This window comes from Nomascus leucogenys, chromosome 7b (assembly GCF_006542625.1).
Source record: "Nomascus leucogenys isolate Asia chromosome 7b, Asia_NLE_v1, whole genome shotgun sequence".
NCBI classification, from domain to species: Eukaryota; Metazoa; Chordata; class Mammalia; order Primates; family Hylobatidae; genus Nomascus; species Nomascus leucogenys.
In genome coordinates this window covers 10,533,810-10,547,771 of record NC_044387.1, presented here as the reverse complement: position 1 = coordinate 10,547,771, position 13,962 = coordinate 10,533,810, and the positions used below count along the sequence as shown (strand labels likewise).

General features: G+C 47.5%; 1 protein-coding gene and 1 pseudogene across 6 annotated transcripts in view; both read left to right on the top strand.

Annotated features, from left to right (window-relative positions):
* Positions 1-12,267, top strand: part of GRAP2 (GRB2 related adaptor protein 2) — a 72,482-nt gene extending 60,215 nt beyond the window's left edge. For 2 of the 5 annotated variants that reach the window (XM_012507836.2, XM_003264782.4), the window contains 4 exons: positions 4,551-4,719; positions 6,601-6,831; positions 7,975-8,097; positions 9,466-12,267. In XM_012507836.2, the coding sequence (XP_012363290.2) occupies positions 4,551-4,719; positions 6,601-6,831; positions 7,975-8,097; positions 9,466-9,645 (703 nt within the window). In that variant the 3' untranslated portion in view covers positions 9,646-12,267. The remainder of the gene's footprint in view (positions 1-4,550; positions 4,720-6,600; positions 6,832-7,974; positions 8,098-9,465) is intronic. The other 3 variants (XM_030815506.1, XM_012507835.2, XM_012507837.2) reach the window with 3 other exon arrangements.
* On the top strand, positions 2,923-3,449 carry LOC115835945 (annotated as a pseudogene). Its single transcript, XR_004030920.1, has one exon. The product of XR_004030920.1 is annotated as a translation machinery-associated protein 7 pseudogene (transcript).
* Positions 12,268-13,962: the final 1,695 nt, after the last annotated feature.

Here is a 13,962-nt window from a genome sequence, read left to right as displayed (position 1 = left end):
TGGGCTCATCTCCAACTCCTGGCCTCGAGTAATCCTCCTGCCTTGGCCTCCCCCGTAGTGACCCTTCTAGTCTCTCTGACCTGCTGTGGGGAAGAGGAATTCTAATTTCTATGACTCACTCAGGGGGAGAAAGAGGAGCGGGAGACAGGAGGGCAGGAGAAGGCCAAAGGAAGACTTTGCTTCCAAGGCTGCTTCTGAAACCTTCCAATCTCCTTTGGTTCGAAGCACTCAGCATGCCAGGGGGTGTCGTTTTCTGAGCCCCAACAAATACATGTATAGTTGTAGGCAGCTGAACAAAAAGAAAGGCTGCTTCAACACAGTACAGTACAGCAAGACCGAAAACAACAGAACAGAGGGCCAGGAGTGGGGGAGGACTGTAACAGCGAAATCTCACGAAGGTGCAGCACCTCGTAGGAAGTGACTCAGTCCACGCGTAGACATTATTCAGCCCCAAACTCAGAAGCCCAGTTCAGAACACACTGTGTGTGGTCAGCATGTTGGGGATCGCAAGTCACGTATCACACTTGACCACATGTGAAACTGCAAGAATATAATGCTGTTAGCAGATCAGGAGAAGTACAGTAAAACCTTACTGTCAAGTTATTGACAGGAAATACCGATCTGGTTTATTCAATATATTTTGAAAGGCATAAAGCTTTGTTTTAAGGACAGAAATCCAACCTCAAGTAATAAACTGTGGCCACTTTGCTATTTAGAAAGAATGGATATTTGAAAGGATAGGTAGGAAGGACTTAACATAACAGGTCAATAATTTGTATGCATACATACCTTTAAAGTGGTCTCTTTAGCATTGCGCTTGCAATCTTGCTTAAACTCTTAATTATCCTCAATAAAAACTTTATTTTCATAGCTTGGAGAATGGTTAACTTTAGTTCAGGCCAATATTGATGTATCACAAATTCTAATCTTGTTAGGTCTTAATTAATGAAATTTCGCTCCATTAACATATATTACAAGTCAGGGTCGGGCGCGGTGGCTCATGCCTGTAATCCCAGCACTTTGGGAGGCTGAGGTGGGAGGATTGCTTGAGCCAAGGAGTTGGAGACCAGCCGGGGCAACATAGCGAGACCTCATCTTTACTAAAAATAAAAAATTAACCCAGTGCAGTGGCTCATGCCTGTGGTCCCAACTACTTGGGAGGCTGAGGTTGAAAGGATTGTTGGAGCCTGGGCGGTTGAGGCTGCAGTGAGCCAAGATCGATCGCGCCACTGCACTCTAGCCTGGGTGACAGAGCAAGACCCCGTCTCAAGAGAAAAAAATTATTTACATATATTATATACATATATTATTAGAAAAAACAGTTATACATATATTATATTTAACATGTGTGTATATATATTACAAGTCAAATCTATTCCTTAAGCCTCCCCTCTCTACCCCATCATAAACTTGACCAAGTAATTTGTTAGACTGAGGGTATCTCTTGGGCCTTTGGTTTGCATGAAGATGACTCTGGCTTTTTCAGCTAGAAACTATGGTTTTTGTGGTTTTGTTGGTTTTTTGAGACAGACTCTCGCTCTGTCGCCCAGGCTGGAGTGCAGTGGCGCAATCTCGGCTCCCTGCAACCTCCGCCTCCCAGGTTCAAAGCGATTCTCGTGCCTTGGCCTCCCTAGTAGCTGGGACCATAGGTTCGCACCACTACGCCTGGCTAATTTGTGTGTGTGTGGTTTTTTTCAGTAGAGACAGGGTTTCGTCATGTTGGCCAGGCTGGTCTTGAACTCCTGGCCTCATGTGATCCGCCCGCCTCAGCCTCCCAAAGTGCTAGGATTACAGGCGTGACCCACTGTGCCCGGACCCAGAACTATGGTTTATATTTCCTTTATTAAAGTGAGTTCTACAAAACAGCCTTGACTTCTACCAAAGTCTTCCCCTGATATTGAGGCGATGAAGCTTCTAGTTATGGTGACAATTACCGTAATCATTATCACGTCTTCTGCAGAAATGTAGTATAATATTTTCCAAAGCAAAATCATTGTTAATTATTTTTACATCTGTCATGGGCACAGATAGTTAAGAGCTAATTGTAGTTGTATCACTCAGCATTTGTTAAGGGCCTAAAACACCAGATTTTGGAGTCCAGCACCCTGAGTCACATCCTTTCTTTTGTTCCTCTTCAGGCTTGAGACAATGGTCAGGCCATCCTCTCCTCGTAGACCCAGATGACTAGCTGCAACCCTCACATCCATACTTACAGCTTATGAGAGTAAAAGGGTCAGTGTTTCACACTCTGAGTTCTTTGAAGTGGTGGATGAAAAATTATAATATCACAAGAATATTTTCTCCTCCTCACCCGGATGTGAAGGATAATGACTTTGAGTTGATCCATGTTGTCTTAGAATGAAGAAAGTATCCATTGGTGGCCAAAACCAAGGGGAAGACCACGCAGTGATTGCAATATGTTGATTACCACCCCAAATCAGTCAAGCAAGAGGCCACTTGTACAACCTTTGGCTTCACCCAGCTATGAGCAAATCCCAGCACGTAAGATGCGATTGAGGGTCAGAATTTCCATCTCCTTCTTAACACAGATCCCTAAATCCATCCCTAAGAAACCTCCACTTACTCTCAGAGGTATCTTTACTCTCCGAGACCCTTTAAAATTCTTGACTTTCTTTTACATCAGGCAATTGGCATCACTAGTGCCAGTTTATTTTTAGATATAAATGTATGTCTGTTTGAAAAATAAACTTTACATCCAAAAGAGAATGACTTGGCAATGAAGTAAAACTGGATCTAATGGTAAAGGCTAAGCCCACCCTTCCTAGATGGATAAAATCCATTTTCTCTAGCCCTGGTTCGAATGTGTATCATCACTTGTGAGTCCAGACTGGCAACAAAAGGTGCTGATCTAAAAGAAGTTATTGTCCAGTGGCAGGGTCTGGGGAAGGGGTGGCAGGTGCCATGTCCGGCCACGAAGGTGGCAACAAGAAGCCACTGAAACAGCCCAAGAAGCAGGCCAAGGAGATGGACGAGGAGGAGAAGGCTTTCAAGCAGAAACAAAAAGAGGAGCAGAAGAAACTCGAGGAGCTAAAAGCGAAGGCCGTGGGGAAGGGGCCCTTGGCCACAGGTGGAATTAAGAAATCTGGCAAAAAGTAAGCTGTTCCTTGTGCCTGAGGAGATGGTGACCCTTTATTTCATCCGTATTTAAACCTCTCTATTCCCTCCCATAACATCTTTTGCCACCTATAGCTGGAATTAAGTGTTGTCTTGGAGCTGTTGTACATTTAAGAATAAACTTTTGTAAAAAAAAAAAAAAAAAAAAAATCTTACAGTGGCTCATCATCTCTTTAGTTGTTTTCACTAAGTCATTCCTACCGTAACTGTGAGTTTAAAGTAAAACCAGCTCAGAATCTTGCCAGAATCTGCTCTTTGGTCCTTGTTCTACCCTAAACTTTGTATCACCTGAAATTAAACCAACTCGTTTGAAAGGAAAAAAAAAAAAAGAAGTTATCATGTTTACGTGGCGTGACAGGCCAAGCTCACTAGACTGGAGTCAGAGACTCAGGGTTCTGGCCTCAGCCCTCACTCTGCAGTGACCTTGACCAAGCCCCTGCACCTCTCTGAGCCTCAGTGTCCTCATCTGTAAAATGGAGAAGTAAGGCTAAACAATCTCCAAGATCCTTGCCGATTAAAACTCTATCATTTCACCGGGCGCAGTGCCTCACGCCTGTAATCCCAGCACTTTGGGAGGCCAAGGCGGGTGGATCACCAGAGGTCTGGACTTCAAGACCAGCCTGACCAACATGGTGAAACCCCATCTTTACTAAAGACGTGGTGGTGGGTGCCTGTAATCCCAGCTTCTCAGGAGGCTGAGACAGGAGAATCGCTTGAACCTGGGAGGCAGAGGTTGCAGTGAGCAGAGATCGCACCATTGCACTCCAGCCTGGGCGACAGAGTGAGACTCCATCTCAAAAAAACAAAAAACAAACAAACAAACAAAAACTCCATATTTCATACAAAGCTATTTCACCAAAAGCTGAAAACACTTTGTAACCTTATTTATGCAAAACATAAACCAAGATCAAGAGATCCTTATTACATAGAGAAAAAATGTGACATATTTCTTAGGAAAGAGAGTAGCTTCTTACCTGCCAGTGCTAGCTTATGGGCTTAAAGGAGATGGTTCAGAGTATTTCTGGTAACAGAAAGATAATAGGAGCTTGAAATACCCCCGTTGACATCTTGCAAATAAACATTGTGAAAAGGTCTTTGATCTCTTAGTCGTTAAGTCACTTGGAACATGCTTTTCTTGTAAAAGGTTAGTTCCAGTGTCCAAAACAAATTTTAGCTCATCTGATTACCTTCTGCTGATGTAAATCCCATCTAGCATAGCCTGTATCCTAAGTGGTCCATCCTACAAAGTTCCTGCCGAAGCCTGACTGGGCTGGCCCACCTGCCCAGTGATGAGTGAGTCATCCATATCTACATCTCCTGCTCAAAGAGAACTCCACCATCCCAGATGCGAGCAGCCTGGAGGTGGTGACATTATCACCGTGTAACATACAATTTCGTTTTGCCTTGATCTCCAGGCATGAGGATGACGTTCAACACTTCAAGGTCATGCGAGACAACAAGGGTAATTACTTTCTGTGGACTGAGAAGTTTCCATCCCTAAATAAGCTGGTGGACTACTACAGGACAAATTCCATCTCCAGACAGAAGCAGATCTTCCTTACAGACAGAACCCGAGAAGATCAGGTATGCTCCAGGTCCGACCGACCCCAATCTAGAGATTTTAGGCAGCCCGAGTTCTCACATGAACCACCAGGAAAAATGCATAGGATGGGTAGATGCTCTGAGTATACTGAAAGACAGAGCTCAGAGCTCTGAGGTCAGATCTCAACTTAACACTTCCTAGTTGTGTGACTTTGGAAAGTTCTCTGAGCCTCAGTTTCCTCATCCATAAAGTAGGGACAATGGTAATATCTACCTCCCAGAATGGCTGTGAAGGTTGGAGAAGATAATGCATCCCATGCTTCACGTCATTCCTCATCACACTGCACTCAGCAAGCATCAGCTCTTACCACAGGTGCTGTTTTTTTGTTATTCATAGACATTGCTACACCAAAGTTTTCAACCTAGCTCAAGAGTTGCCCAAGGATGAAGGAGTTGGGGGTGCTACAGACAGGGACATTAGGGAGCAGCCTAAAGTTCAGGAGTTAAATCAGCATGTGGAGTTTTATGATGGGATTGGGGGTGGGGAGGACATGGGAGGAGAAAACCGTACTTGGAATTATTGCTGTTGCAACTGTTTGGAATACAGACTATTGCTTTAAAAGGAAATGCGTCAGACAGACCTGGTATGAAATCCTGCTTTAATCGCTTAGCTACCTGTGTTACCTAGCCAAGTTAAGAAACCTTCTGAGTATCAGTTTTCTCATCTGCAGAATGGAGAGAACAATAAAACCTCCCTCACTGGGCTGTTGTGAGGATTAAATGACTTAATACAGCTAAGCACTACCAGAGTCTGGTCCATATTAAGCACTAAGAACATGTTAACTTGCCTCCCATAAGTAAATTCGCACGTGCACACACTCACACACACACACACACCCCAATTTATGAACTGTTTTTCAAAGGAAATAACATAGTTATAAGAGACGGGTATCATAGGAAGAAGCATTCACTAGAATAGCTGAAATCCTAGGGACAGGTTATTTGAAAAGGTATTGAGACTGAAAGCAATGTGTGCTTTGGGGAAGTCAAGAAAATCCTCCTTTTTCGAGTGCCTAGTTGCTTTTAAGCCTGAGAAGTTACTGCCAAAGGAGAAAAGAAGTTACCACCAAATGCACACAGAAGTTCAGAAAGCAAAACAAAGGCTAGCCAAGACCTTGTGAATCACTCTAACCAGGAAACGGACAAAGGTATTAACTCACTAGGGTGTGCATTCAGAGAAGCAATATAAAATTGCATTAAACGGGATTAAATGAGTTGATATTTGTAAAGCACTTAGAACAGTGCCTGGTATATGCTACCCCCAGGGTCCCACATAATTGTTTGTTAAATGAAAATAACAATACGGTATTTCTGATTTGTAAGGTTGTTGTAACATTAGGGAAAAAGGCCTTACTTCTTCCCCCACGCCCAGCCCTGCGGCAGGCCTGGTTCCCATGGTGTTGCAAGAATGTTGCTGTTTGGGTCTCTATCACCAGGCTATAAATGACAGTTCAAAATCATGCAAAGTCAACAGTGGAGCTTATCTGGAGGGTAGGATGTCCAGTGGTGTGGCAACATGTGGTAAGAAGGGGTGGCATTGTATCAGTAAAATGGAATATTTCAGCTTGATTACACAGAGAAAAAACAAGCGCCCTAGAAATGGACTAAATGGCTACCAGGCGGAAAGTGTTGGTCTGTGAACCAGAGACCTGCACTCCTAAAACTGGGAGGATCTGAGAATGCAGAGGCCACTTTGGAAAATGTGAAGGTCTAAAGCATCAATTATCTTTCAGCTGCCCCCACCCCACCAGCTATTTCTTGGAGCCAGATGAGCAGGGTCTGGGAACAACTGCCCAAGGGTGGGGAAGGGCCAGAAGATCAGAGAGGAGGATGCATCTGCAGCATCTCTGTTCTCTCTCCCAGGGTCACCGGGGCAACAGCCTGGACCGGAGGTCCCAGGGAGGCCTACACCTCAGTGGGGCTGTGGGAGAAGAAATCCGGCCTTCGATGAACCGGAAGCTGTCGGATCACCCCCCCACCCTTCCCCTGCAGCAGCACCAGCACCAGCCACAGCCTCCGCAATATGCCCCAGCGCCCCAGCAGCTGCAGCAGCCCCCACAGCAGCGGTATCTGCAGCACCACCATTTCCACCAGGTATCTGGAAAGAAGGCAGTGGGCACAGTACGGTGGAAAGGAGAACCTGCCTGTCCTCCAGGCCTGGCCCAGCCTCTTTAGGTCTCAGAGAGTTCATGATGAAGACCCTGGACCCCCCTGCAAATGGCAGAAATAGGGAAACTGCTCTTGGCAGAGACATCTCTGTGAATTAAATGGCTCCTGCCTGAACACACACACACTCACACACACACTCACACACACACTCACACTCACACACACACACACCTCCCCTGAGGACTCAGTAAACAATTGCTTCATTTTCCTACCAGCACAATTCCAAACCTATTCATGCCCCTTAGCCCATCTGGCTGTTGAGATCCACAAGAAAAAAAGGCTTAATACCCACAACAGAGCCTTGTTTATTACTTATTTATCCCCCCACCCTTGTTCCCGATGGGATTTCAGGCGGCTTACTGAGATGGACAATACAGCCAGATAACATCGTTCCTGAATTCCTTAGCAGGGCACACAAAGTCCTTTGTGAGCTGCCAGAATCTATTTCCCCAGCCTCATCCCTGCTGCCTCCCTGCCAACTCCCCGTGCAAACACGCATTCCAGCAACCCCCCACACTACCTTAGTTACCCGAATGGTCCATTGCGTTTCCTCTCATGCCTTTGTGGCATTTTATATGCTGATCCCTCTGCCTGATGAGCCCCTCCCTGAGCAGCCCTACCCCTCCTTTAAGCTGGAGTTCAAGCATGACCTCCTCTGTGAAGCCTTCCTTGATTTCCCAGGCAGGTACAGACATTTCTTCTCTCTGCTCACTTACCACTTAAATGTGCATGGTTCCCCCTCTAAATGGAAGCTCCATGAAGCCAGAGACCTTCTCTTTCCAGCTGTATTTCCCTTGTGTCTGCTACTGGAAACGTGGTAGGTGCCTGATAAATATTTCTTGACTGAATAAATAAAACCCGCCTTTGCCTTCTTTGCCTTCTTTGCCTTCAGCATCTAAGGTGCCTTTAGACCTTAGGTCCTCCTCAACGTGGAGGGTTTATTGTCATTATCAGTAAGTATTACTGGAATATACCGGCTGTGTGGATGGCATCTGAGCAAGGCACTGGGGGAACCGGTGGGAGATGTCCTGGCAGTGGAGTGACTGGTCTTCTGTTGTACATTTCTAGGAACGCCGAGGAGGCAGCCTTGACATAAATGATGGGCACTGTGGCACCGGCTTGGGCAGTGAAATGAATGCGGCCCTCATGCATCGGAGACACACAGACCCAGTGCAGCTCCAGGCGGCAGGGGTATGGGAACTGTCCTTCTCTGGGATCCCTGGGGAAGGGCCCTGGGACAGAGCTCAATGAAGGAGATGAGGCAGGAGAGACTCAAACCACACAGATCTGGCCAGGCACAGTGGCTCACACCTGTAATCCCAACACTTTGGGAGGCCAAGGCAGGTGGATCACCTCAGGTCAGGAGTTCGAAACCAGCCTGGCCAACATGGTGAAACCTCACGTCTACTAAAAATACAAAAATTAGCCAGGCACAGTGGCAGACGCCAGTAATCCTAGCTACTTGGGAGGCTGAGGCAGGAGAATTGCTTGAACCCAGGAGGCGGAGGTTGCAGTAAGCCGAGATTGCGCCGTTGTACGCCATCCTGGGCAAGAAGAGCGAAACTCCATCTCAAAAAACAAAACAAAACAAAAATGCACACACAGCTCAAACGAGGGGTGATGGAATGTCTGGGGAGGCCTGGGGCTGAGCCAGCACTGTCCAGTCTGTTGATCTCAGTCTGGTGCCAGGCCTTCCCTATTCTCATAGTTCTCGGTTCTAGTTCTTTATCATCTTTATCATAGTCCTTTACCATTGCCTTTATCATTGCATCTTTTTTTTTGTTTTTTGAGACAGGGTCTCACTCTGTCTCCCAGGCTTGAGTGCAGTGGCACAATCATGACTCACTGCAGATTCAAACTCCTGGGCTCAAGCGATCCTCCTGCCTCCACTTCCCAAGTAGCTAGGTATATTATTTGTAGCGATAAGCTCTCACTATATTGCCCAGGCTGGTCTGGAACTCCTAGGCTCAAGCAATCCTCCTACCTCAGCCTCCCAAATTGCTGGGATTACAGGCGTGAGCCACCGTGCCTGGCCTGTGATCCATCTTGACTCGTGACTTGATTGCCCTAACTCCAAGGGCTGTTGTTTGGGGCATGTTGCCATTCTGTTTGTCACTCAAGATAAAAATACCACCTATTGATGTGGAGAGAGTGGTTCTCAGGGAGTCTATTGGGGCTTTGGACAATAACATCTGTTGGTAAAAGTCCTGGGTCTCCAGAGTGACGCTGGTGCATTCTGGGAACTTCTTGCTCAGGCCTGTGCATAGGTATCTGATTTAAATTGCAGCAGGGTAGCCGGGCATGGTGGCTCACACCTGTAGTTCCAGCTACTTGGGAGGCCAAGGCGGGAGGATTGTTTGAGGCCAAGGGTTCAAAACCAGCCTGAGCAACATAGCAAGACCCCATCTCTACCAAAAAAATTTTTTTAAGCTGCAGAGGGGTCAGCCTTCAGGGAACGTTGCTCTCAAAGACTTGGATATGGTGGGAGGAGCCAGCGGACCCTCCCCTGCCTGCCCAGCCCGCAGCTCAGCAGAGCCTCTTCTGTGCTTCCCCCAACAGCGAGTGCGGTGGGCCCGGGCGCTGTACGACTTTGAGGCCCTGGAGGATGACGAGCTGGGGTTCCACAGCGGGGAGGTGGTGGAGGTCCTGGATAGCTCCAACCCATCCTGGTGGACCGGCCGCCTGCACAACAAGCTGGGCCTCTTCCCTGCCAACTACGTGGCACCCATGACCCGATGAACCCTTCAGGGGACAGAAGCTTTTTGTCTGGAGCTGCCCATAAGAAAGAAGGCAAGGAAAAAAGGCTGGACTCCATGACTATATATACATGCATCTATCTACGTCTGCCTGTGTACACACACAACTTTTTATACTAGTAATTTATTGGCAATCGGGCTGGTAATTAGTTGATGCAAAAGGGAACTCAGGTGGAGAATAATATTCACACTTGCTTTTCTGCTCCCCTCAGGGGTGTGTGGAAGGCAGTGGGGGAGTTGGGAGGGGGGCAGGGAAATGAAATGGAGTCCTGGCCTTCAGCTGTCACTGCTTCCTCCTTGTCTTGGGAATTTTCACGGAGAACAGCTAAGCAGAGACCACACCTCGGCATTGAACACAGAACAACAGGGTGGGGTTGAACTTGGTGGGGCACATTTTAGCTGACCTGCAAGCCCCGCTCACCTGGAGGGCTTGCAGGGCAGCTCTCCTTCCTATTCTCCAAGGGGTGGGCACTGCTGCATTAGGAATTAAGGTGCAGCCCACTGCTGTGGGCAGCCAAGTGAGTCTGAGCGGGGATGTGGAGGCAGGACAGGGTTGGAGAGACCCCGCCTGTGCGAGGCTGGCCTCCTAGTCAACACCTAGCTGAGAAATTCATCTCTGTTCAAATTAATATTCCTTGGGTCTTTCAAATGAATGTTCCAATGTGAGGAGCCAAGTACTGGGAAATTGAGGAATTTTCCACAATCCCCAAGCAGCTTACTCAATGGAATCTCTGTTTCCCCAGCTATGAAGCAAATAGCATCCTAGGTTCCGTAAAGTGCTTGAGGAAGCTCTAGCTGAGAATGCTGAATTTTAGAGTCATTGTTTTATGGTTACAAGGGTGTGTCTTCAGGGATCTGTTCATTTTCCCTCTTGATTTTCTGTTTTGAAGACGCCTTGCCCAGGGGCATGGAAAGAAGCCCACTTGGTAAGAGCCTGACTGTGAATTGATTGACTAAACATGACCCCAGGTGGAAGCTGGCTTTGACACCAGCTTCCTGTTCAGTCTGACCACTGCTGTCCTCCCGCTGCCCAAGAGTTGCACCTGGAGCAAGGAACCCCACCATGGGTGTCCCTCTCCATCCCCTCAAGCTAGAATCGTGTGTCCAAGTGCTCACCCTGGAGGTGCACAGCACAGGTCAGCCTGGCCAGGGGCGAAGGAGACACTGGAGAGGAAGCTCAGGGCCTTAGGGGAGGCCGGGTGCAAACCCTTTCTGCACCAAGGGCACTTGGAGTTTGTGGGTGTGGGTGTGTACCCCTGTGGGTGTGCACATGTGTGCTTACACGCACATATGTGTGCCCTCCTGTGTGTATACATATGTGCTTGTGTATGCGTATGTGTACATTCCTGCATGTGTGGACATGTGTGTGCATGCATCTGTGTGTCTGTGTGTGTGCTGAGACAGGAAAGGGGTGAAAGTGTTGGTGAGGGAGCCTGAAAGTTTTCTCTTCCCCAGCCTCTCTTGCTCTAAGGAGGGACGGGGTTGGGGGCAGCCATTATTGAAGGTGATCGGAGAAGAAAGATTTTCTGACTCAGAAGTAACTGCCAGTGTAGCACAAGCAGTGTCCCTTGTGACTCTGATTCTACAGTTCTCTGATCCCCATGTTTCCTTTAGAGGAAAGAGGAAAAAAGGAACTCTGTGGTGGGTATCGAGAGGGAAAAGAAAACAGCCTGGCGGAGGCAGGGGGGGAGTCGAGCGTGAGTAAGGAGCACCTACAGCTTTTGGAAGTGAAAGCAGAGAGAGGGAAAGGTAGCTAAGACATCCAGGAGGATCAAGGGGCAGTGTGAGAGGCACAGGGGGAGGAAAGGGAGAGGGTGAGTGGGGCCAGGGAAGAGAGCGGTGTGGAGTTGGTGGGCAGGCGGTGCAGGAGGAGGGCCAGGCAGTGGGGAGACAAAGAATCAGAGCAGAGAAACCGCTGCTGCAGAAGGCAGGGAGCAAAGAAGTAGAAGAGAAAGAACAAAGGCAGAGAAGACCTCCTCAGCTATTTTGGTGCTAGGTAATGTGAAATGCTGCAGTAAATAAAAGCCATAAGTAATGTTTGATTTTACAGTATTTACAAAGCATATGCTTTAAACAGCCCACAAACTTCATCCAGTTGTCTGATGATGTGGGAGGACCAGCTCTAGTTAGATGGAGGTCTGTGATTCGATTCTGGTGGAGATTTTGTGCCTTGAAAGACTTCTCAAGAAAGCAGTAATAAAACAAAGTGTCCTTGTTTGGCCAGGCTGTGTCTGGTGTCTGCGTTGCATACCCCTCAGGTAGAGAGTGAGAACAAGACCAAGGGGTGACAGGGGTCATCGGCCTGCAGGAGCTGACCCCATAGGCAGGCGGTATAAGCAGAGCTTTCAGGACCCCTGGAGCTCGGTGTTCTGTTCTAGCAAAAGCTGTTGAAGAGTATTTTGTACTGAGATGCCAGAGCATCTTTCCCTTGCTCATCAGCATGCCCCCATTCAGAAGGAAGCGGGAAAGTCACCCAAACCACCCACAAGGAATGAGGGCTCTTAGCGGCCAGGTAAAGAGGACAAGAACCAAACTGTCCACATTATGAAGGGGAGGGGGAAAGAGAGCTCAACCCCCCTCAGCCTCTGGTGCTGCCAGGGGGAGCCCCTCCACATGTGTCCCCACGGGCCCTAGTTTCTACCTGACAGCATTTCAGCACCAGAGGAGGGTCTACCCAGCGCCTCTCACCAGCCACACAACCAGCAGCCAACAAACACATTGTCCCCGAGTTTGGCTGCAACACTCTTTGTGACTTGGGAGCTTGAAGCTTCCAGAGAAAAGCCAGTTCCTGTTGGACCAGTTGTTGGGTTTTCCTAACCACTTGCTGTGCCTTACCGCATTTCAAATATCTGGCACCTGCCACTGCCCACCCACTTTTAGATGGCCCTAGGGCGATCTAACCATGGTGCGTCTCAAAATTTAAAGTGCCTACCAATTGCCTGGGGATCATGTTGAAATGCGGCTTCCAACTTGGTCCTGAATTTCTAACGAGCTACTGGGTGCTATTGCTAGGTCCACGTGTTAAGGAGCAAAGGCAAAGAACTTAGCAGTGAGCACAACTCTAATTGAGCTCTTCTTCTGAGGATATTCGGCCATTTTTCTTCACTGCTAATGAATAGGTCACTTTGGCTTTGGGACAGATGCAATTCAGAACTGTCATTATGACGTCATTCATATTTGGCTGCCCAGGTGACTTATTATTTTAGCATCCTTATCTCTAGAATTAAAAAAATGTAATGTGAGAGGAATTCAGATGAAATGAAAACAGGAATTTCCTATAATAATTACTATTTCCTAATAGTAATTATTTTAAACATCAGCAGAGATTGCAGAAGTTGTAAAAGGTTTGTCAGGAAATCTTTAGTCGTAAAATTGACTCTAGTCAGATGTGGCCCTGGTTGAGGCAGGGGACTGTGCTCCCAGCTAACCTAAAACACAACAGCCCACACTCGGGACAGATTAGCATGGCCAGAGTATTTGCTGTTTGCCTTGTCTAAGCCAACATTTCAGCCTGTCTATACTGAGGCAAGGGTGTGAGAAAAACCTTGATTGTCTCAATTCTTTTTAAAAAATGCCTCCTCAGTTCCTCCACTTTACTCCATCATCTTGACCATGCCACCATCATCTCTCCCTTTGGCAACTGTCAGCTTTCATACCTTTCTCCCTGCGTTCTCTCCCGTAATCTGGTCCTCCACACAGATGCCAAAGCGATCTTTGTAAAAATAAATCTGATCACATCACTCCCCTTCCTGCTGGATTTAGGCTTAAGTCCAAAGTCCTAATGTGGCCCTGTGAAGTCTGGCCCCTGCCTCCCTCCTCAGCCTCCTCTTCTGCCTCCCCTGCCCCTTGCTTTTATGCTCCTGCCCCACTGGCCTTTCAGCCTCCAAATGGCCAAGGATTTGTCCCCAAAGCTTTCACACTTGCCATTCTTGCTGTCTGGAGGCACATCCCCTGCTAACCCTGCTAACTCTTGTTCATCTCCAGGTCTGGGTTGGTTTTTTTTTTTTTTTTTTTGCCTTTGTTTTTGTTTTGAGATGGTGTCTTGCTCTGTTGCCCAGGCTGGAGTGCAGTGGCACAGTCTCAGCTCACTGCAGCCTCTGCCTCCCAAGTTCAAGTGAACTTGGAGCTGTAAGCTCCACGGAGCAGGGGTCACCTCTGTTTTGTAAACCATTGTACAGCCAGCATCTAGCACTGTGCATGGCACACAGAGGCTCAGTAAATATTTTTCTAATGAGGGAATGATTGGACCTGCTTCATCTCATCTATTTACTCATTTTGTAACTCAACTGTCTTGGGCCTA